This window comes from Panicum virgatum, chromosome 9N, assembly GCF_016808335.1.
Source record: "Panicum virgatum strain AP13 chromosome 9N, P.virgatum_v5, whole genome shotgun sequence".
Classification (NCBI taxonomy): Eukaryota; Viridiplantae; Streptophyta; class Magnoliopsida; order Poales; family Poaceae; genus Panicum; species Panicum virgatum.
The window spans coordinates 14,720,020-14,742,756 of NC_053153.1; the positions used below are offsets into that span (position 1 = coordinate 14,720,020).

General features: G+C 44.1%; 4 protein-coding genes across 5 annotated transcripts; 2 read left to right on the top strand and 2 right to left on the bottom strand.

The window, feature by feature from the left end:
* Positions 1-977: 977 nt before the first annotated feature.
* On the bottom strand, positions 978-1,750 carry LOC120688890 (dehydrin HIRD11-like). Its single transcript, XM_039971243.1, has 2 exons — positions 1,331-1,750; positions 978-1,188 (listed from the first exon to the last, which is right to left on the bottom strand). The coding sequence occupies exon 1, from the start codon at positions 1,664-1,666 to the stop codon at positions 1,358-1,360; it is 309 nt and encodes a 102-aa protein (XP_039827177.1). The 5' UTR covers positions 1,667-1,750; the 3' UTR covers positions 978-1,188; positions 1,331-1,357.
* A 2,474-nt stretch (positions 1,751-4,224) lies between these two features.
* LOC120688888 (co-chaperone protein p23-2-like) lies at positions 4,225-8,033 on the bottom strand. Of its 2 annotated transcripts, none has more exons than XM_039971242.1 (6): positions 7,900-8,033; positions 6,714-6,894; positions 6,415-6,571; positions 5,711-5,742; positions 5,582-5,624; positions 4,225-4,662 (listed from the first exon to the last, which is right to left on the bottom strand). In XM_039971242.1, the coding sequence occupies exons 1-6, from the start codon at positions 7,902-7,904 to the stop codon at positions 4,628-4,630; spliced, it is 453 nt and encodes a 150-aa protein (XP_039827176.1). In that variant the 5' UTR covers positions 7,905-8,033; the 3' UTR covers positions 4,225-4,627. The 2 variants fall into 2 exon arrangements, with proteins under 2 accessions (XP_039827176.1, XP_039827175.1); XM_039971241.1 differs by having other exon boundaries at positions 5,711-5,745.
* Positions 8,034-11,793: 3,760 nt separating this feature from the next.
* LOC120692192 (membrin-11-like) lies at positions 11,794-15,501 on the top strand. Its single transcript, XM_039975438.1, has 4 exons — positions 11,794-12,213; positions 14,053-14,173; positions 14,707-14,856; positions 14,986-15,501. Exons 1-4 carry the CDS (start codon positions 11,924-11,926, stop codon positions 15,145-15,147), a joined length of 723 nt encoding a protein of 240 aa, XP_039831372.1. The 5' UTR covers positions 11,794-11,923; the 3' UTR covers positions 15,148-15,501.
* Positions 15,502-18,726: 3,225 nt separating this feature from the next.
* Positions 18,727-21,053, top strand: LOC120687798 (plant cysteine oxidase 1-like). Its single transcript, XM_039969814.1, has 3 exons — positions 18,727-19,237; positions 19,938-20,065; positions 20,158-21,053. The coding sequence occupies exons 1-3, from the start codon at positions 18,976-18,978 to the stop codon at positions 20,776-20,778; spliced, it is 1,011 nt and encodes a 336-aa protein (XP_039825748.1). The 5' UTR covers positions 18,727-18,975; the 3' UTR covers positions 20,779-21,053.
* The last annotated feature ends 1,684 nt before the right edge of the window (positions 21,054-22,737 follow it).

The window sequence follows — 22,737 nt, forward strand, 5'->3', positions numbered from 1 at the left end:
GACAGCCACGACGCCGGCAGGGGAAATGGATCCCATGGAGAGAGATGACAAGTGGGTCCCCGCGCCCGCAAGCTCGCTCGTGCGGCTACCATCGGCCGTCGGGAGGCGGAGCGGTCGCGGGGACGAGGCGCCGCCGGACGGAGGCGGAGAGGGCGTGGGAGCGAGGACGACTACCGGAGGCAGAGGCGAGGCCGCCGGCCGGAGCAGGAGCGGGGGTCAAGGCGCAGCCGGCGGGAGGCGGAGCGGCCGGCCGCGGGGTTGAGGCGCGCCGTCGGGAGGTGGAGCGGCCAGGGGGACGAGGCGCCGCCGTCCGGAGCGGAGCGGCGGGAGGCCGGCAAGGACGACGACGACCGCACGGGGTGGGAGGCCGGCGTCGCCGCGGAGGAACGCGGCGCGCAGGCAGGAGGAGAGAGAGGTGACAAGTGGGCCCCGCATGTCATTGAGGGAATGAGCAGTGACGTGGACTGACATGTGGGCCCCGCGTGCCACGTCAGCAAAACCGCTCCTGAAACCGCTTGCTACAGTACTCAAAGGGGTAATTTGGACGGTTTTGACAGTACGAGGACCCAGAGTGTATGGTTTCGTAATTCGAGGTTGAAATCCGGACTAACGTGGCTGTTGGAGGTTGAAAAATAGATTTTTCCCTTTGTTATTAGTTTCAGTTCATTCTATTTGTTGGCCTAAGGTCCAAACTTAAAATATCAGTTGACACGCGCCACCCCAATTTGTACTAAACTAAAAATTCTCTTGGTCGATCTTCTAGTGAGATCTTTGCATGTTTGACAAGAAAGAGAAACTCTGTAATTCTGAATTGAACAGAGATATCCAATGTGCAACAGCTAGCTAGATCTAGGGAGTGGAGTCACATGCATGGGCAGCATGGCACATCAACCCAAAAAATAAAAAAGTGGACCCCCTCGATCCTAATTCCCCAACCTGGCCCCCTTGAGAGCAAGAACATACACGTGAATACATGGTAAAGACACAAGCTAGCAGACCAATTACTGCATTAACATTTTATTACAAGCTAGCACCATGGAGCCATCATTAGGAGTACATTCACCAACATAAAGGATTTTTTTTTTTTGCATTTCTCCCTTGATTAGCACACACACACACGCATGGCACTCATGAAACATTACATCACACAGCTTCCGGTAGATAGTCCTCTCCAAGCACCTTTTTCACCTGTATGCACGCGAAAAAAGATCACAAAAGCTCAAACGACTTGAATATCAGGTGATCCAGCAAAAAAAAGGAAATTATAAAGGCGAACAATTTCTTTATTATTCATTAGAAAGGATCTGAGCGGCAGTGCATGCGTATTTACCGGCAAGCACGGCGCGCGGCGAGGCGATCAGTCGCTGTCGCTGCTGCTGCTGCTGTGGCCGTCGTGGTGGCCCTCGCCGTGCTTCTTCTCCTTCTTCTTCTTCTTGTCCTTCTTCTCCTTGTGGTCCTTGTCGTCCTTGTGCTCGCCGGACTTGTCGCCGTGCTCGCCGGTGATCTTGTCCTTGATCTTCTCGACGATGCCCTCCTTGTGCTCCCCGTCCTTCTTGTGGTGCTCCTCGGCCTTCTTGTGCGCCTCCGCCTTCTTGTGCTCCTCCTCCTTCTTGTGGTCGCCCCCCATGTGGAGGGTCTCCTCGATCTTGTGGATGATGCCCGACATGGTGATGCTCTCTCTGGCTGCCTCTTTTTTGCTCAAGGGGGAAATGGGATTGGAATGCGATGCGCTGGTGATCCTCCCTGCCTCTTCGGCGCCGGTATTTATAGAGCGCCGCGGTGGTCCGTGACTTGCGGTGGGGTGTGTGAAGAAACGGAAGGCCAATCGGATAAGAAGGACGTGACGGTACTAAAAAAAGAAGAAAAACAATAATTGAAGGTAGCAATTGCTTTGGCTACCAACAATTGGTACCAACCGTTTTGTGGCATGTTTTGCATATTAGTCTTCTCTGGATATTTTGCTTTGTCTACAATAGAGAGCTAATAGTAAACAAAAAACATGATCAAATATCATGAAGCTCGAATCGATTGATTTGGGAATCCTACTAACACAAGAAATAGCTATTCATTTTTAGATTCGAGTGTTAGTAGTAGTCATTTGCGCCAAGGAGCTCTTGGCGCAATGGCAAAGGCCACTGGCCGCCGGGAGGCTCGTGCCCAGGTTCGAACCCTGGGTGCAGCACTTAAACTTTAGGGATCTCTCCTTGGGGTATCTCTTTCAAAAAATAAAGTAGTAGCTCTTTGATTTGAGCTGACCCACCCATTCATCGTGCACGATATTACCCAAATTTAACGCGTCAAGTAGAAATGGTGTTTCATTTTTTTTGTACTAACCACGCCGTGTTGGTGACTCATGCTTCTTTCCACCACACTGCTCCATGGATGTAAGTGTTGTCTTTCGAAAGCTTTGTTAGGCCCTCCACAATGTGTATCTTAAGTGATTCCTGAAGATGAGAGAAACGATTGAAGCACCACTCTCTACATTGTGGTCGGCGCGCGATGCCAGCACTAGAAATTCTCGAAGCGATGCACCTACTTTGTGCCGATGCCTGTGGAGTAAGAAAATAGGAAAAGTGCGGCAGTCAGGTCTCCGATTGTTTCTTTTATCAGAGCAGCTAGCATGCAGATCACCTATGGGGTTTCTTTATTTCATTTGTAGGACTGGTGCTCATATAATGCAAGCTATGATGCTAATTTTCAACAAATATGCATGGATCTAAAAAAACTTTCAAGCACTACTACTACGCTATGTAGGACCTTAGTTTGTGCCTTTGTGGCGCCACAAGGTGGGAGGGGAGATTAGGCACTTAGGCTTGTGCTTTTGTGCACATCAGTAGCTGCTGCACCATGCATGTCAACCCCCTATGACTTAGGCAGAGTTAGTTAGAGTTGGGGAGGCTTCTGGTAAAAAAAGAAGGGGGTGCGTAGTGTTTTCCTCCCTGGATCCGGGTCATGTTAGCGCTAACATTGTTTTATTTCTGATCTCTACTTGCTGGCGCCATCAACGTGTGAGGTAGAGAGGACCGGTCAAGTCGGCGTACGACAAGTGGGAGTGGCTGCACCGCCCAGCCCAACGTGCTAGCCGCCCGGCGACGCGCACCGCGTGGACTCCGACGGCGTTGTCGGCAGCAGCGCGCGGCAGACGAGCGCACGTACGACGACGCGGCTCGGGAAGCGGAGCCGCCCGGCGTTGGAGCCTGGCGCCGCGGCGTCGTCCCGCGGAGCCGTGCCGGCCAGTGACCGCCTGCCACGTGCGCGCGGGTCACGTTATCTGACTGCGCGTACGTGCTGGCCGGTGCCGTCCGATGCCTCTCTCTCCGTACCTCCACGCATTTCCCTCCTCGGTCGAGCTCATGAGCTCATCCATGATCCATCTGTGTTCTTGGAGGAAGCTAGATGGAGGTGGGGTGCAGCCATGGAGGTGCGAGATCGAACCACGGAAGCCAGCGCATGAGGCACACGATCACAGCACACTCTTCCGAATGCAGTAGCTCTGCTGCGAGGCTGCGAATTTTCTGTTAAATTCGTGGATGATCCACGCAATGTTCAGGGCACGCAGATCCGCCTGGAACTGGACGATTGTTCTCCGTAGATCCAAAAATACGCGAAAAATTATTCCCACTAAGGTGCACGAATGCTCGATACCGGTTGCACTTGCACCCCCACCATCTCCGCACTCTTTTCTCTCTCTCTCTTTTTTTGCAAATGGAGAACGGAATCTGATGCGGCAAGTCGACATGTAGCATGGATTTGGCCGTAACGGTATCCACCCATCACGCTTGTATTTTTCATTTGTGCGAAATCTATCTAGCTCAGAAAGAAGCGTCACCATAAATATTGCCACCGTTAATTATAACAATTGGCTATTTATTTTATTACTAGCAAATATACCCGTACATTGCTACAAAAAGCTATATGAATATATTAATTAGCATATAAAATGTATATATATTATATACCATATGTATACCGTATGTATTATATAATAGCGTAGTATGTGTCAATCAAGAACTTCAGCTTTTTCTATTTTATTACTCACCAAACGCTAATTCTAAATGGTGTTGGACCCTAAACATACAGTCACCCAGATTCTGATTGATGGACCAATAAATCACTGCTTGCTTTAGTAATAGTAGGGATAGAGATTTTAAAAAAAAAGTTGGTACTCTACTCTTGCACATATAAAACTTGGTCAAGACAAGTCAGACAGGAATTCTGAACCTCTTACCAAGCAGCGGAAAGCAACCACCTGATGCTCACTGCAATTGAATGGCATATAAACAGAGCGACATGTACATCTAATCACCCTGCCAGCAAATGATAATCCTTACCACGATATCATGATTCCAAAAGATCTAGATGCATTGTGATAGTAGAATTAGGTCATCGACTGGCGCTAAGAGTTAGTCGAAAACTACACAGCTCATAGCTACATTCAGAGCACAAGCTCACTGGTCAGGAAAGACACCCCGGAGATAAAAGACACGCCAAGCAAAGATCATGCCAAAACTCTGGTGCCATCGCAGATGCTTTGCAGGTAACAGCAACTACGTTAATGGAGAGCCTATCTGTCACGTCAATGATAATCTGTTACAGCAGACCTACTTCCCTCACCTGAGCAGCCAAGTCACTTGCCCCTTAACTTTTCAAGGTCAGGGAGATCTACAAACAGACAAAGCTGTTAGAAAGAGCATGGAGCATGAATGGTTGCTAGTTTGTTGACTAGGTAGGTATTAGAGTCATTGCATAATTTCTCGCAAATAATGTTTGAATATCTTCTAACTCTGAAGTGCACACAGACACTGGAAAAAGTATTTGCCTAGCTACCATGCATAAGATGAAAGATAATGGAATGAATAAGAAAACTGGTATTCTGAAAAAGATCTGTACCCAAAAAAGATTCAAGTGAGCTTATATTTGTCATGAGCAAAACGTGCAGTGTACATCTAGAGCCTAGTGGTAGTGGGTAGGTTCCAACAACAACAACAACGACGACGACATAGCCTTTTTTCCCAAGCAAATTGGGGTAGGCTAAAGATGAAACCCGAAAGAAATAAGTTCAAGGTTCAGGCACATTGATAGCTAGTCTCCAAGCGCTCCTATCCAAAGCTATCTCTTTAGAGATATTCCAATCCTTAAAGTCTCTCTTAACCGACTCATCCCACGTCAGTTTAGGTCTACCTCTACCCCTCTTTACATTATCGACCCGCTCAAGAACCCCATTACGCACCGGCGCCTCAGGAGGCCTTCGTTGGACATGTCCAAACCATCTCAGCCGATGCTGGGTAAGTTTCTCCTCAATTGGTGCCACCCCGACCCTATCCCGAATAACTTCGTTCCGGACTCTATCCCTCCTTGTGTGCCCGCAAAACCACCGCAACATCCGCATCTCTGCTACACTCAGTTGCTGGACATGTCGCCTTTTTGTAGGCCAACATTCAACACCGTATAACGGTAGTGGGTAGGTTCCATTAAGGAAAAATTTGTTCATATTAATAAACCTCTGGTACTCTATCAGAAAGTGAGAGAGAGAGAGAGAGACAGAGCGAGAGAGGAAATTTAGTACTAGAAGGGCACTCACAAAGCATCCCGTCATCATCATCACTTTCATCTCCTTCATTGGCCTGCAACAATATGAAGATCTCTATGACTCTAGGCTTACAAGAGCAACATTCAAACCAACAAAAAAAAACTTGACAATATTTCATACCCCATCAAAGTCATAATCAGAATCCCCCGAGGCTTCTGAAAGAAATTGCTTGTCAAGTATGAATGCATACATCAAAGAATGTAACATTTGTGAAGAAATCAGAAGCTGCATTATACAAGGTGTGTGACTCTAGCTACTGAAACGAAGGCATAATAATGGAAGGCTCCATCTCAATGATAAGGTAGCAGTTATGTAGCTACTGTATTTAACATTCAAACAACTACTACTTCAGATGGAAATTACAGGTAACACTTAATTATTCTGTCAAAAATGCTCGTTTATTGTCATGCAATACATCAATGCTTAAGGGAACTAAGAACATATATTATGGACCTGTTACTTGACCCTCGGACACAACTATTTAGCATTAATGTGATGAAACATGAATCTGGCTGAAGTTTAATGAAACCAACATTAATACTAGAAATATATATATATATAAAAAGCAACCTTAAAGAAGAAGGTCTGAATCTGTGACCCAAAATAAACTATTGCAGCTTGTTAATGGCTAGTTTAAAAATCAAGGATCTCACATCCACTCCCACAGCAAATTTAAGTTCCATCGAAAGAATACATATTTCATCATTGTGAACTATTTAATTGCAACATGGCTTTCTTTTTATAACCCGCTAATAATGAATTCAGACTACCTCCAGAAAAAAAAATAATGCATGCATCTGTGCGCGTAGATCTAATGCACATACCAGACTCTTCATCCTCATCACACCATTTGTTCCAGTCAACTTTGATGTATGGATGCTTTTCCTCTGACTTCAGCAAGCGCTTCCACCAACCTTTCTTTTCCTTCTGGATTGAACAGATTATGTTTCGCAAGCCCATCTTTGTCTTTGTTTTACTTCCCTATAGATCAAGCAGATTTATGGTTAGCCATCAACAATTCACATGAGAAATTGATGATGTCTTTCACCAAGACTGGCTCGCAACTCGTTTGTTGACATGGAGCCCATATTGAAATCCAGAATAGCAACCAACAAGTACCTACCTCTGGCAGTATGGAATCAAAGAGCTCCAAAGTGAAGCTAAAAGGTTCCCCATGGGCAACAGCTGAGAAAGTAAAGAGGCCTTTAGGTTCAGTCTTCAGCTCAACATCTTTTGCATCTGGCAATGAGATGGTCAAGTAAATCTTCTCAGAGCGCTGAGCCCACAGAACCTCAGGTTGGCGGCTGCATGCCAAAGAATAGACACCATGTAAAGTACACTTCGAAAATGACATTAAAATTATGCTTATTCTAAAACTTCAATAGATTGCAAGATTACTAGTATCACAGGTAACAAAAGAAATTGATACAGAGGAAGGAACAGAGCGATTTTGGAGACAGACAATTAGAGTCTAGTGCCAAAAAAAAGTTCACTACAAACAAGAACACTGACATACGTGATCCATCACATAACAGATATGCAATGAATACTGATTTCGACCTTTGTTCCACTAGTGCCATTTTACGTGACAAGAAATAATTACATGTTACCAGCCAAATGCAAAATACAACTGATGGAAAAATGCAAGTCAATTTAACTAAACCATAACCAAATGCATGTCCTGACAAACATGCCATGTGCAGAGCATTCTGCAGATGTCCGCATGTTGCAGGATAAACTTGTGAACCCATTTCAATGTAACAGTAACTGCAAGAGCACTATTATATAGTTCAAAAGTAAACAAAAGCATTCTAGAGCATCTACCAAACAACCACCCCCGTTATGCTATTCTAAGATCAAGCAAACAACATATCCATTGCATAGGAAATTCCATTCCAATGAAGAATAGTACTGACATCCCTAGTGCAAACACTCCCAAATACTACAATCGATTAGAAAGAAATTATATTTCACCAACCCACAGAATTCTTCTGATCCCGTAACCAATCCAGCGCGTTTGATCAACCAACGGGTGCACAACCAAACCCCACGGAGGTGAAGCCCTATCAATCCCAATGCCAGGAGCCCAAGAACCAGACCACCCCAACTTTCCAGTACTACTAGTACAGATGCGAACTCAGATCGCATCCAACCATTCCCCAGCTCCTAAGAAACGAAGAACAAACGTGGGTCGTGACGGCCACTCCGTTCCAAAAACCCCCGCCCATCCACTGGGCCCGAAGCCACGAAACAACACTAGGGGGCAATAGGAGAGGAGAAGGCAGGGAGGGAGGGGGATGGAGCGATACCTCATGGCGGCGGCGGCGGCGGCAGCGGAGTAGGGTTCCCGAATTGGTCGTGGGGAAAGCGGGTGGGGGAAAGCGGGTGCACGGCGGGGGGAGAGGACGATGAAGCGCACTTGCGCACGAATATTTTTTTTATTTTTAACCTATTTTTTAATTTTATTTCAAAAATAACTAGCCTGGATATATATTTGCAGATCTAACTCTTTTTGGTCGCGCCGGTCTGCGTGGCGTGACAAAAACACGTTGTCGCGCCACATGCATTGGCGTGACAAAATGTGCCACGTTGGCACGCTTCGGAGTGCTCAGAAGGAGTCTGCCAGCTCATATTCCACGTGTCAATCTTGTCACGCCACTCCCACCGGCGTGACAGTACAGCCTTGTCACGCCACCCCGTTGGCGTGACAAGGTCTGACTTTAGAAAAATAATATCTTTTTTCATACGAATTTGGATGGAGATGATTTTTATACGAAAATTGTAACTCTCAACGAGATCTACAACTTTGTAGTTTTGAGTTTTTTCATTTGAAGTCATTAAGATGGTTAAATAATTGATTTAAACTTTTGACAGTATATTAAACACTTTATCTCTATCGGATCATCTCTAACTTGACATGTTTATCATGGTTCTACAAATTAAGTTCTATATAATATTTGATATATAAAATAATATGAACTAAATAATAATAGTTCGATAAGAGATACAATGAGAAATCAAACTATATCATCATTGAGTACAGAATATAATGCAACACTCTAGGTATTATTAATTATAGCTTTAATTTGTGAGTTGGTCCATGCTAATAGCGTGACTAGTTTTGCTACGTTTTGTTTTTTTATTATAAATACTTTGTTGTAGCAGGATATTTTGTTTGTTCTCCTAAAATTTGTTCTTCAACCACTATACATCATTAAGTCTTATTATATATATTTTCACATTGCCTATCAAATTACGTGCATATACATTATATCTATTTTGTACAAATCAACTCCGAAGTTACATGTGCATATGTACAACCGTTTTGCCATCACCACCTGTATGGAGACTTCTCTACTACTGTTGTGCCGAATTTCTTACGGTCCCTGATGTTGTTGGAATCCCATATACAAATAAGCATATAAAACAATCAATAATTGTGTCATTCTTTTGCATCCATATATTATGTTGTTTTGAGCCCATCATCATGCCCCATCATTTTACTTCCATCTATCAGGATCAACCTGTTTTGATCCCCATTAGATGTGACATACGACGTATTATTGATTGGGTGGGAAAGCCTGACGAATTTTTGTATTCGGCATGTACTCTATAATTATATTCTATTTTTTTTATTATTTAATTATGAAATTAGATATTTTTCAATTGTATAAGATATGGCCTCTTGAGTCAGTTTAGATCATTAGTTCTTTGTAAAATTCAATTGTGTAAATCCTTCTCTTTTTTATATTAATGTATAAATTTCTAGACTCTCTCGACGAACGTGGTGGCTCTTTTTTTCTATAACAACACTTGCTTATTAATATAATATATATCTAGAGAGGTGGGACCATGGAGGCACCTTGAGCGATGATCTTGGCTAGCCAAACCAAGCAGTGCAATCGATAAGTGTTGCGCTGACCAAAGCAGATACGGTGAAAAGAATGCCATAAGATGGAGAACAACAAAGTACTCATTTCATCTAAGCCACTTAATTACTAGTATAAAACTCACACATTTGTATCTTTTTCAAACTGTTATCATATTTTAAGATCTTAATCTTTCAAAAAAATACTCGATCTAGCTTATAGCTATAATTAATATTTAGGGTGTTGCATTATATTTCATACAAAATGATGATACAGTTTGATTTCTCATTGTATCTCTTATCGAACTATTATTATTTAGTCCATATTATTTCATATATCAGACATTATATATAACTTAATTTGTAGAACCATGATAAACATGTTAAGTTAGAGATGATCCGATAGAGGTAAAGTGCTTAATATGCTGTCAAAAATTTAAATCAATTATTTAACTATCTTAATGACTTCAAATGAAAAAAATTAAAACTACAAAGTTGTAAATCTCGTTGAGAGCTACAATTTTCGTATAAAAATCATCTCCATCCAAGTTTGTATGAAAAGATATGATTTTTCTAAAGTCAGACCTTGTCACGCCAGCGGGGGTGGCGTGACATGGCTGTACTGTCACGCCGGTGGGAGTGGCGTGACAAGGTTGACACGTGGAATATGAGCTAGCATACCCCTTCCGAGCGCTCCGAAGCGTGCCAACGTGGCACATCTTGTCATGCCAATGCATGTGGTGCGACAGCGTGTTTTTGTCACGCCACGCAGACCGGCGCGACCAAAAAGAGTTAGTTCTGCAAATATATATGCAGGTGAGTTATTTTTAAAATAAAATTGAAAAATAGATTAAAAATAAAAAAAAATCCTTGCGCACTGCACAGCGGGTGCTGTTTGCGCTTTGCCTGCTGTCGCAGCTTTATTATCCGGAGCAAAATTTCCAAAGTGCCCCTATATTTTATGAAAATTCTTATTTGGGCACCCGCCTCTGCCATTTCTTCACGCTCTGTTTAGTTCGCGAAAAATTTTAAGTTTAGGTATTGTACCACTTTTGTTGTTATTTGACAATTAATATTTAATTATGGACTAATTATGCTTAAAAGATCCGTCTCGTTATTTACAATTGAACTGTGTAATTAGTTAACTTTTCAACTGCTTCATGCATGTGTCCGAAGATTCGATGTGATAGATATTGTAGGAAAATTTTTTGGAACTAAACAGAACCTCAATCCCTTTATTTACCATTAAAATACATTTTCGTAGCAAGATAGTAGTTTCAATTTATCTTCAGTAATCCCAATAATTCTTTTCGAATACCTGGTATTGAGAGATAACAATTATTAAAGAATTATTTTTGCAGTCTTCCAATAATTTTATCCCAATCGAACTACTTTATTGGATAGTCCAACTCCTTTATTTAGGAAGAGATTGGGAAGTTTTTAGCGGCAAAGATGCAATGCAATCTCTAAATCGCGTGTTATGATAAATTATTGGATTATCCCAATAATTATTGAAAAAAGAAAAATATTGCTGGAGCACTATTATATTATTAACTTTTTTATTATGATAGTTGGATCGTACGGCGCTAGGAAATACGCCTTCGAACAATGAAAACAGTGAGCACGGCCCTTTATTTAGGAAGAGATTGGGAAGTTTTTAGCGGCAAAGATGCAATGCAATCTCTAAATCGCGTGTTATGATAAATTATTGGATTATCCCAATAATTATTGAAAAAAGAAAAATATTGCTGGAGCACTATTTTATTATTAACTTTTTTATTATGATAGTTGGATCGTACGGCGCTAGGAAATACGCCTTCGAACAATGAAAACGGTGAGCACGGGCGGCCGTGCCTTCGAATGGAAGGCAGCGGCGCAGGCGCGCAGCTCCGTTAATCACCGCCCATCGCGACAGCAATCAAGCAGCTCTCCAATAGTAGCGTGCCACCTGTCACCTTCCCCGTCACAGCTCCACCGCGGTCCCACCTCCCGGTTTGGTTTCAATAGCACGGTAGCATGCACAATTCTCGAAAAAAAAATCTTCAATGCATGGAGTACTAAATAAAGTTTATTTGCAAAATCTTTTAACGGATGGGTGTAACTTTTCACGACAAATTTAATGGCAATAATTAATCGATAATTGACTACAGTTATGCTATAGTAACTATCCTCTAATCGTGCGGTCAAAGACCTCATTAGATTCGTCTCACGAAGTAGTGCAGGGTTGTAGAGTTAGTTTTACAAATTATCTTTATTTAATACCCTAATTATTAGTCAAAATTTTTGTGCTATCATGTTGCTATGAACCAAGGGCCGTATTCCCATCCCGTTCCGCGTTTCCATCCCTTCAAAATTGATTCAATTCAAAAATAACAAAACAGAGAGGGGGCAAACGAGAGAAAAACAAAAGGAAGGAAGAAACCCCCTCACCTTCCTCGATCTCGACGACACCGGACGACGCGGCGATGGAATACTCCGGCGGCGGCGGCGGCGCGACGCTGTCGGAGATGTACCAGAGCGCGCGGCGGCTGCTGCTCTCGGCGCGCGACGGCGTGGCCCGCGTCGAGCGCCTCGCCTCGGCGCCCACCTCGTCCTCCTACTCCTCGGCGCCGCTCGTCGGTGGCGGCGCCCCGGGGGACCCTGCGGTCGCCGAGGAGGTGCGGCGGGAGGTGGCGCAGATCCAGGGGCTGTGTGCGCAGATGGATCGGCTCTGGCGGTCCATCCCCGGCAAGGGCCAGCGGGACCTCTGGAAGAGGTGAGGATCTTCTCTGGATCCCTGATTCCTCGTAGCTGCTCGGTTATAATTTCTTGTGCCGATCGTGGATTGGTAGTGAGGTCATAGAGATCTCGCTGCGCTTGGGTTCTAGGTGTGCCGCAGATCACAGCTTCATCTTACGAAACCTTGTCATAGTATTTAATTGTTCAGTTGCTAGGACGTGAAGTTTTGTGTCAAGAGCGAGGAGTTGAACTTAATTTAATTTACAATGGCCTTATGCATTTGTGTGGTCATGTATGCAATACGGAATGTTTTGTTTGTACCTGGTACACTGGTACTAGGTTGGCCTTAGGCGTTGAGGTCTTTAGTTATGCATTGGGCAGTGAGGAAAGAATTAGCATGTTGAAACTGTTGTTAGTGTGTCTACTTCAGAGCTTGTTAGTGTGTCTACTTCAGAGCTTTTCTTGACCAAAAACCAGATAAATAGGCTTTTATATTAAGATAATTCTGAAGTTTTGTCTTGCACTATATAATGGTTAACTGGCGCTGGGTTATTAATGAACTAATGGATACTGATACTCTCATTGGACCCCCCAGAACTTATTTTTATTTTCCTGTGAGCCAGGGATTTTAATTGAATGTGTTTAATGAATAATGATTGCCTCCCCAGAACATGCTTTTCTTTTCTCATGAGCCAAGAATTTTAACTGGACTTTTCTTTTTAAGTACTGGGTCACTGGGACAAATCAAATTAATAACTAGCAACCTTACACTATCATCTTAATTAGTTTATTGCCAATTGTGAAATCGCCGCTGTAACTTAACCTGATTAGGATGCAAGCCATCAACTTGATCTGCACTTAGTGCTATTAGACATGTAATTTAATGTTAATTTCAAATGTTAATCAGAAAAAGATATTGCTGTTGGCCCAAACATGGATCTTTTGGTGGAAAGCCCGGAGGTCAGCTTGACCAAAGGGCCGCTTGATTGAATCAAAAAGACAATTCAGTTCATTACAAAGGAGAGGGCTGCTGCTTATATAGGCAGAGCCTTCACCTACTCCCAACAACTTTAACACTTTAGCCAAAGGCACCTCATGATCAACTTGAGGGCCAAGGCAACACACACTGCAAAAATAAAAATGCAGGAAAATAAGATACAAGTGCTAGCTTAATCCTATCAATTGTGTTGCATCCTAATTTCATGGTTCATGTTAGGAAACTTAATTTTACAAGAATTTGGATAAGCTATCATACAAGCTGACATGTATGATTTCATTTCCTATCATTTCTAAGAGATTGTGCTGCTTGGCCTTTGAATTGCATTCCCGTTACCAGTTCATGTAGTACTTTGCATGGATTTGGTGTTTGAACTTTGAACTTTTCCACATTTAGGATAGCCTTAGTTTTATCATTTAGTATAGCAATTTCTGCTTCCATTTAAAAAGATAAAGTTTCTAGTACTCTGTCATTTAGTTCAAGAGTTTGCAATAGCAAAAAGGATAAATCTATCAGAAACAAATTGAAGAATATATGAAACTAATATGCTGAGGTCTGTGGAACTGTGGTGTGTGGCAGTGCTGCATGTGCTGTCCAAATTTTTCATACCACTGCTCCTGAATTTCACAGAAATTGTGTAATCTTTAGAATGGGAGTCTGTGTCCCACTGATATTCTAAGTTTGGAAGCTTGATCTCTTCAGGGAGGTTTTACATTTTCTGGTTGTGTCGGAGAAATGCTGTAGGATATGCATTAGGCTGTGAAGTTCACTTCTCCCTGATGCATGTAGAAAGTTTAATTTGTGTACTTGGTCGGAGTAGGAATTCTGTAGATGTAGTTTTCTGAGTTTATAACACATTATTTTGTGTTCCGTTGGCAGAAAAGTGGAGCAGCTGTCTGAAGAGGTTGATTCACTGAAGGAAACCCTGGACAGGCATACTTTGCGTCAACAAAAGCGGATTCTGGAAGCAAAAGAAAGGGCAGAGCTGTTCGAGAGAGCTGTAAGAAATTCTTCAAGCAAAGCTAGGATCATTTTATTTTCTGTATGATGATTTCAATTGATTAAGAACAACAACAACAACAAAGCCTTTTGTCCCAAGCGAATTGGGGTAGGCTAGAGCATAGTCACAAGATTCGGGGTCGAGGGTACCGTTCCTCGACCCGAAAACACCGATCCCGTCCCGGAAACGCGGGGTCGTTTTCGTTCCTGTCTTGTAAAAACCTCTCACAAGAACCGTATCTCGTTCCTCGACCCGTCCCTCGACCCCATCGACTCCGAATCTTTGTGACTATGGGCTAGAAATGAAACCCAAAAGACACAAAGGTCATGGTTCAGGCACTTTGATAGCTAGTCTCCAAGCGCTCCTATCCAAAGCTAGCTCCTCAGAGATATCCCAATCTTTAAGGTCTCTCTTAACCGACTCGTCCCAAGTCAGCTTAGGTCTACCTCTACCCCTTTTTACCTTATCAACACGCTTTTGCACCCCACTACGCACCGGCGCCTCCGTTGAATATTTTATGATTCCTGTTGCAGAATGGTGAGTCCTCACATATCCTTCGAATATTTGATGACGAAGCCCAGGCAATGCAGTCAGCTCGTAGCTCCTCACGTATGCTTGAAGAAGCTTACGAGACAGGCGTCACTATCCTTCACAAATATGCAGAGCAAAGGGACCGACTTAAGGTAAAAAAAAAGAAAGGAAAGGAAAGAAGTATCTTTGAAGAACAAAAGATTTCTGAGGCCACAATCAATCTACATTGCTTTTGATGCTCTAAGTTCTCCCTGCTAATATCCATCTTCACTGTACTGCAGAGTGCTCAAAGGAAAGCTTTGGATGTCCTGAACACTGTTGGTCTATCAAACTCTGTTTTGAAGCTTATCGAGAGGCGGCACCGGGTGGACAAATGGATCGCATATGCTGGCATGATCATAACCATTGTTGTGATGATTGCTTTTTGGCGGTTGATGCATTAGTGCTGCACTCTTTTAACTTTCTCTTGAGATATGGTATGTGCAAATCAGGTAAATATGCCAGTTTGAGCTTGCTCTTGTTGGTCCTATGCATGCACCATTTTGGCCAGTTGATGGCCTCACAAGTGTAAAAGCAGATCCTTCACAGCATCGTTACAGGTTCAATGCAGGCATCCATGTGGCTTAAGTATTCAAATTCCTTCTTTGTATGCACACCAATGTGTAGTCATTGCTAAGACTTTCATGTAAGTGCACATGTCTGTGGTTAACGCAAAAGTACAGTGCCACTGTCTATTTCTGTACAAAGCATTGTATACATGGCATATGAGGTGGAACGAGTATTCATTGGTAGAAGTCAATCCGAAGTACGCACTGTATGAACTAGGAACTGAATAGAATAATCCTATTAAACCTTCAGAAGAAAAACATAGAATAAGAATCCTGCGAAGCTTGGAGATACAAAGTCGCCTGTGTAGTTTACCACCACGAATCCTGCTGAAGCGTTGGAGAGCTCCAGGCGATGGTTGGTTGGCTTAAACAACGAAGTTTTCTTCAAAAAACTAAGTAACTAATTTTCAATCACTCTTGTTTGCTGAAGGTGAAATAAGTTTTACTTATTTTTGGTGCTGAACCTAATGACGGAACGGAATGGCTACGCACCAGCTGCTTCTTCCGCGTACGGCGCACCTAATGTTGCACAGTTTTTATGGCTATTTATGGATAGTATGAGATGAAGGAAATTAAATTGGCTAGTACTCACTCCGATAAGACATCCTTTCAAAAAATAAAAAGAAAAATATAAATGTTTTGGACATGAACATTATTTTGAGCATGTAATTGTGCTGTACCAATTTTTATTATTAATATTAATAAAACTAGAAAAAATGCACTATCATAAAACTTCTCTTCGAGGCAAATATACTCATAAGATTTCCAAGTATTCAAACTCAGTTTATAAAAACTAACTAGGCGTATAGCCCGCGCATTTGCGCGGCTAGTATTGAAAATTCAAAAATTTGCATGTCATTGTATTCTTACTTAAAAATTATACTATTTTTTTACCATACATCACATGTTCATTATCATAAATTATGTTTTATTGTTGGTTAAAACAATTCAAATATGATCTATCTATAATAACAATTTGATTTGTTGAGTTTTAATAATATTGTGCATATAATTATTCTTATTTTTATTTTATTTTGATTGATTGTTGTTAGCTTTAGTTTTTATTAATAGTATATATTTAATTTTTCATAATGGCATTGGTGGGTGATTTTTAATTAGCCATAGGGGTATTTTAGGCTAATTTTTATTATAATGGCAGTGATGGGTAATTTTTATTTTTCTATTTTTCTCTGATTAACGTGGGAATTTCTATACCTTGAGAGCGAACGTGGAGACTCCGTTTTTTGGCCAAATAATAAGATAATAGATAGATTTGTAGCCAGAGTTTAATATACACATACTCTGGTTGATAGTCGTACATCCGAAACTTAACTTTCTGCAAGAGGAATATTAGATAGCTGGATCAAAGACCCAAGGGGGTCGATCAGATGGACCAGATTGGATGAGGGAAGTAGTTAAAGTATAAGAATAAACAAAAAAGTGCTCGCTTGACTCTTTTTTTAGAGTAAAATGCACTGTGGGTACATGAACTTGCAGTGATGTGTCAAATAGGTCCATAAACTTAGAAACCGGACATCTAGCCCCTCGAACTTGCGAACCCGTTCACCCCAGGTCCAGTCCGGTTTTGCATGGCTTGCATGGCACTGTGCGCCCGCGGTTTGCTACAGTAAACCCGAATTTGCTACATTTACCGCGGTTTTGTTTTTTCTTTTCTAATTTATTTCGGTTGAATCTTTGAAAAATCATAACTCTTCGATACGACATCGGATGAAGATGATTTTTATATGAAAATTATAGCCCTCGATGAGATCTACAACTTTCTAGTTTTGAATTTTTCATTTGATGATGTTAAGGTGCTCAAAAAATTATATAAAATTACAGCACCATAATAATCGCGTACTTTTGCTTGCCGCATTAGAAAATTAATATATTTTTTGTTTGTTGTCAAATGAAGACACTTTGTATACCAAAATTTTAACACTTTTAACGATCTAGATTCTTGTAGTTTTGAGTTTTTATATTTAAAGTTGTTAAGATGTTGATAAAATAGTATAAAGCAGCATATTAAGTACGCAAAAGTCGTTGAGGCTTTATAATATTTTATCAACATCTTAACAACTTTAAATGTAAAAACTCAAAACTACAAGAATCTAGATCGTTAAAAGTGTTAAAATTTTGGTATACAAAGTGTCTTCATTTGACAACAAACAAAAAATATATTAATTTTCTAATGCGACAAGCAAAAGTACGCGATTATTATGGTGCTGTAATTTTATATAATTTTTTTGAGCACCTTAACATCATCAAATGAAAAATTCAAAACTAGAAAGTTGTAGATCTCATCGAGGGCTATAATTTTCATATAAAAATCATCTTCATCCGATGTCGTATCGAAGAGTTATGATTTTTCAAAAATTCAGCCGAAATAAATTAGAAAAGAAAAAACAAAACCGCGGTAAATGTAGCAAATCCGGGTTTACTGTAGCAAACCGCGGGCGCACAGTGCCATACAAGCCATGCAAAACCGGACTGGACCTGGGGTGAACGGGTTCGCAAGTTCGAGGGGCTAGATGTCCGGTTTCTAAGTTTATGGACCTATTTGACACATCACTGCAAATTCATGTACCCACAGTGCATTTTACTCATTGGAAAAACTCAAAACTAGAAAGTTGTAGATCTCGTCGAGGGCTACAATTTTCATATAAAAATTATCTTCATCCGATGTTGTATCGAAGAGTTATGATTTTTCAAAGATTCAGCCGAAATAAATTAGAAAAGAAAAAACAAAACCGCGGTAACTGTAGTAAATCCAGGGTTACTGTAGCAAACCGCAGGCGCACAGTGCCATGCAAGCCATGCAAAACCGGACTGGACCTGGGGTGAACGGGTTCGCAAGTTCGAGGGGCTAGATGTTCGGTTTCTAAGTTTATGGACCTATTTGACACAGCACTGGCAGTTCATGTACCCACAGTGCATTTTACTCTCTTTTTTTAATTAAATGCTCGCTTGACTCTTGAAAGGCGAAATCAATGCAAGGGCGAAAAAAACCGAGGAGCGCATGACACGGCGGAACGGAATGCTTCCACTTCCACATTGCCCGCACGTCCCCTCTACACAAAACCACGGTGGTCGCTAGCGTTCACAGGGCACCACGGCAAGCTGACAAGTGACTCGATTCCGCGGCTGGCCGTTCGCCCTTCTCCGGATTGCACCGGCCGAGCGCATCCCGGCCGTCCACCCGGTCTCCGGGCCCGCCAGCCCTCGAGCGGTTTCCCCGCGAAAACGCGGGCGCCCGCCCGGGCGGAGCGACCAGCCAAACAAACCTTCCTCCTAGGACGTCATGGAATGGAACCCGAGGAGGAGGCCGCGTCCACGGTTCCGGGGAATACCCACTGCTGGTATCACCGCCCCGCGTCGTCCTGACCTCCGGGCGAGGCCCCCACACCATACCGATCGCCCGCGGTTTCTCACCACACCGCTGTGGGATCCGCCATTCCGCCTGTGCCCTCTTTATACGCGAACGCTGCGCATGCTCCGGCTTACCCGTCCAGCCCGTCGTCTAGGTCTAGCTCCGCGCCGCGGTTCCTGCTTGCTGCTGGTTTCGTCGTCGGCGGGAGAAGATTTCCGCCTTCTGATTGGTCGGATCGGATCGGAGGCGTCTTCTCGGTCCGGCGTCTCTAGCTGCTGCGTACGTGGGGTCTGATGACGAAGGTGGCGGTGGCGGAAGGCCGGAGCCACGGCGTGGCGACGGCGGTGAAGGGGCGGAGGGATTCTAGCAGCAGGCGGCGGCTGAGCGGCGCCGGCGTGACCGTGCGGCGGCGCGTCCAGCAGGTGGACGCGACGGCCGCGCCCGCGCCGACGCCGCCGCTGCTCCAGCGGCTGCTCGCGGCGTGCCGCCGCGCGTTCCGGGGCCCCGGGACCGTGCCGGCGCCCGACGACGTCGCCCTCATCAGAAGCATCCTCGGTACGTACGTACTTGAGTCTTGAACTGAACGTGGCTGCATCTGGACATCTGGTTGCTACTCTCTTCTTCTCAGTCGGTAGCAGTCTCAAACTGCAAGCTACTACTATCCCACGAGTCCAAGTTCTGAATCTTTTTATTTTGATTTTAGACTGCAGCTTGTGGGTCTTGGGCGCACAGGTTGAACCAATTCATGGACCGGATCTGCCGTAGTACCCGGATTTAGAGCGGCATGCAGTAGCTTGTCACACTCTTCTGTGCGGGCATGCATGGCGCTGTGTGATGTGGTAGTCTACTTTTATGGCTGGATCTGGCTATCAGCGTGCCACCGTGCATCTGGTTGCAAATTTTGACTAGTCTGGGGGGTCTGAGTCTGAGCTGGGTTCGGCAGCGCATGCATCCTCCATGCACGGCACCAGTGCACCTAGCTTTTCTTTTGTTTCCTTTTTACCAAGTCACCATGGGTGTTGATAGCTAACATCGCCTGCCACTAAGTCAATCCAATAGGTTCAACCACAAAGTAACGTAGCCAGCTAAAGTACTGTGTAGCTCATCCTGATCATCTCACGTCGTATGTCTTAATTTATCTGACGTTGACACTGTTTCTTCCTCGTGATGGGCTGTTGACGATCTTAAGTTTTCAGACATAGTAGAAGTACTCGGATACTGTGGGCGCTAGCTAATCGTGTCGCTTCGCTTGCAGACAAGATGGGACCGGAAGACGTGCACCTGAGCGCCGTCACCAAGGCCGCCGCCGATTCCGGCGTCCTGAGACGACGGCGGCGTCCGATCATCACGCGCACCACCATCCACGAGTGCACAAACTTCTCGGTACGGAATGGTCGAGCTGATGATCAACGCTGTCGAGTGTTCTTCTCACTCACCAGAGGAGCCTGCTGGTATCTATCTGTCTCTGCGTGCAGATCGTGGTCTTCCTCCTGCCCCCGGGCGCGGTCATCCCGCTGCACGACCACCCGGGGATGACGGTGTTCAGCAAGCTGCTCCAAGGCTCGCTGCACGTCACCTCCTACGACTGGGCCGCCGGCTCGGCCTCCCATGGCCATCCGGCGGCGAGGCTGGCGAGGCTGGTGCTGGACGCCGACCTCCGCGCGCCGTGCGACGCGCTGGTGCTGTTCCCGGAGTCCGGCGGGAACATGCACCGGCTCGCCGCGGCCACGGCGTGCGCGGTCCTCGACGTGCTCGGCCCGCCCTACTTCGGCGACCGGGACTGCACCTACTACCAGGACCTCCCGTACTCCCAGCACCGCCTCCTTGCCCGCAGCGAAGATGATGATGAGGCCGCTGCCGGCGACGTGCGTGCCGGTGCCGCCGCGGGTGATGATGAGCATCGTCGACGTCAGGGGGCGCGCCGCCTGGGGTGGCTGCTGGAGACGGGCAAGCCCAAGGAGCTGGAGATGTACGAGCTAGGTGCCCTGCAGGGGGGCTCCGATCCTGACCGTGTAGGCTGCAGAAGCACTGGCCGGCCTGCTGACAGCAGAGATCGACCAGAATCAGATGATGCAGCTCGTCGCGCAGATGCATGAGCTACAAGTACGCTCCGTGTCTTGGTTCGTGGGCTCGTTGCCAACAGCAGCTTCAGACTTTCAGTATACGCAGCACACATACGATCGACCTTCTTCCGGTCTGCTTGTAATTATGTGGTGGCAAAGATTGCTGTCGTGTGCCAACGTCCGGGCCAATCGTTTTGTTGCTTTGTTATTAGTCCAGTCTTAGTGTGTGGTTTTATTGTATTGTTATCAAGACTGAGAAGTTAGTAACCAAGACAAAGCAGTATCACGGTGATAAAACTTCTCTCTCATCCCATGAAACTCTTTCTTCTCTCTCCACATAACTACCCTACTATATCAGCAAATTTGCTGATGTAACACAATATTTAATGCTCATGAAATTTCTTATGAAACTTCACTGATAACTGACTTTAGTTTCATCACATAGTTATTGAGACTAAGAACTAGGTAACTTTGCTGGTTGAGTTTCATGGGATGAAACTCCTCTCTCATCTCATGAAACACTCACATTCTCTCTCCCCATCATGTCAGCTAAGGGCAAATACAACGGAGAGACAACCCCCATCGACTCGTGACGTTCGAAGCGAAAACATCCTACGTGGCCCTCATTTACTCAGGAAAGAGACTCCCGTCGTTGCCTCGTTCGTCTACTGCATCGGCGCGTGGTCCAATGCGAGGCGATACCGAATTTAATGCTATGAAATTTTCCATAAAATTTCCATTAAGACTGGCATCAGTAGATGTATGCAGGTAGTGGATTGATGAGCTAATGTGTAGTTGTAGTTTTTTTGAGTCCTCCGACATTCATGGCGCAGTTCGTGCTCTTGGTCCTCTTCCCCAACCCCGTCAGCTTGGTTGCGGAATATACTTTTTATCCTCCATCCATAGACAGGTCGTACCAAAGTTTATGAGACTCTGGTGCGAAATATAAATGTGGCCCCACCTCTAAAAATCTAAATAGCAAAAATATATTTAGATTTCATTATATAGCTTCATGTATTTTGTAATCCTAAGAACTATAATAGGAATTCACACGTTTGAGAAAAATTGAAGTCCATCTTGCTTCTTGTGATTTGAGGACTACACTCGTAATCTCTAACTCTATTAGAAGACATGACAAAGTAATTCACAAATAGAGCAAAGCTGAATTATTAAGAATAAAGATGAATTTCATGGTTAATATAGTGCGCAATTTGCTTTGCTAGCTAGCAATCAAATTCTGATGCAAATACGATGACGTACGCCAGATTAATAGAAAAACATATGCGCATGTATATCTTTAACAGTTGATTTTTTTGAAAAGTATTTAACAGTTGATTTTCCTCTGCATTCTTTTCGTGCGCACTCTGAAACTTGAGTTGATTGGCAGCTAGAGTTCGTAGCTAGCGTGGCATATGCATTAGCTTACCAGGACTCGGCTGGCCTGGAAAAGAGAACGCAATGGAGCAACGACGAACACGTCTCCATCGACCCTCTCAGAATCCAGGCACCATAAAGCCGGCCTACTAGTGTTTTCTTGTCCGGTCCGTTGAGCAGTGGGCGAGCCTCCCTCCCGGTTTCCGGAATTGGCAATCCAGCGGCCTCCCACATCTGGTTTCTTTCGCCATCGCAGCTACTTGATCGGTATGCCACTTGAGCTCTCTTTCTTGGTCTCTCGCACACCTAACCATGACTACGGCTACGAGCTCCTCTTTTGACCCACTCCATACACTTGAGCTTTCGGGCTGCTAGCTATTGCAGGGAGTAGAGATGATCAAACGGGGATCGATCCGGGGCGCAACCTGCACTTTAGCAGCCTCTTCTATCTCAAGGTTGCTGTCCCGGATGAATATTCACTGAAGAACGTGTTAAACATGTTGTAAAATATGGTATAAGTGGTGACCGGTTGGAGATATAGGTTTGCTATAGATAGAAATAGATTCATGTTGTATTGTGTAAATCTTTTCTTTCCTAGTTTATCTCCAAACCGGTCAT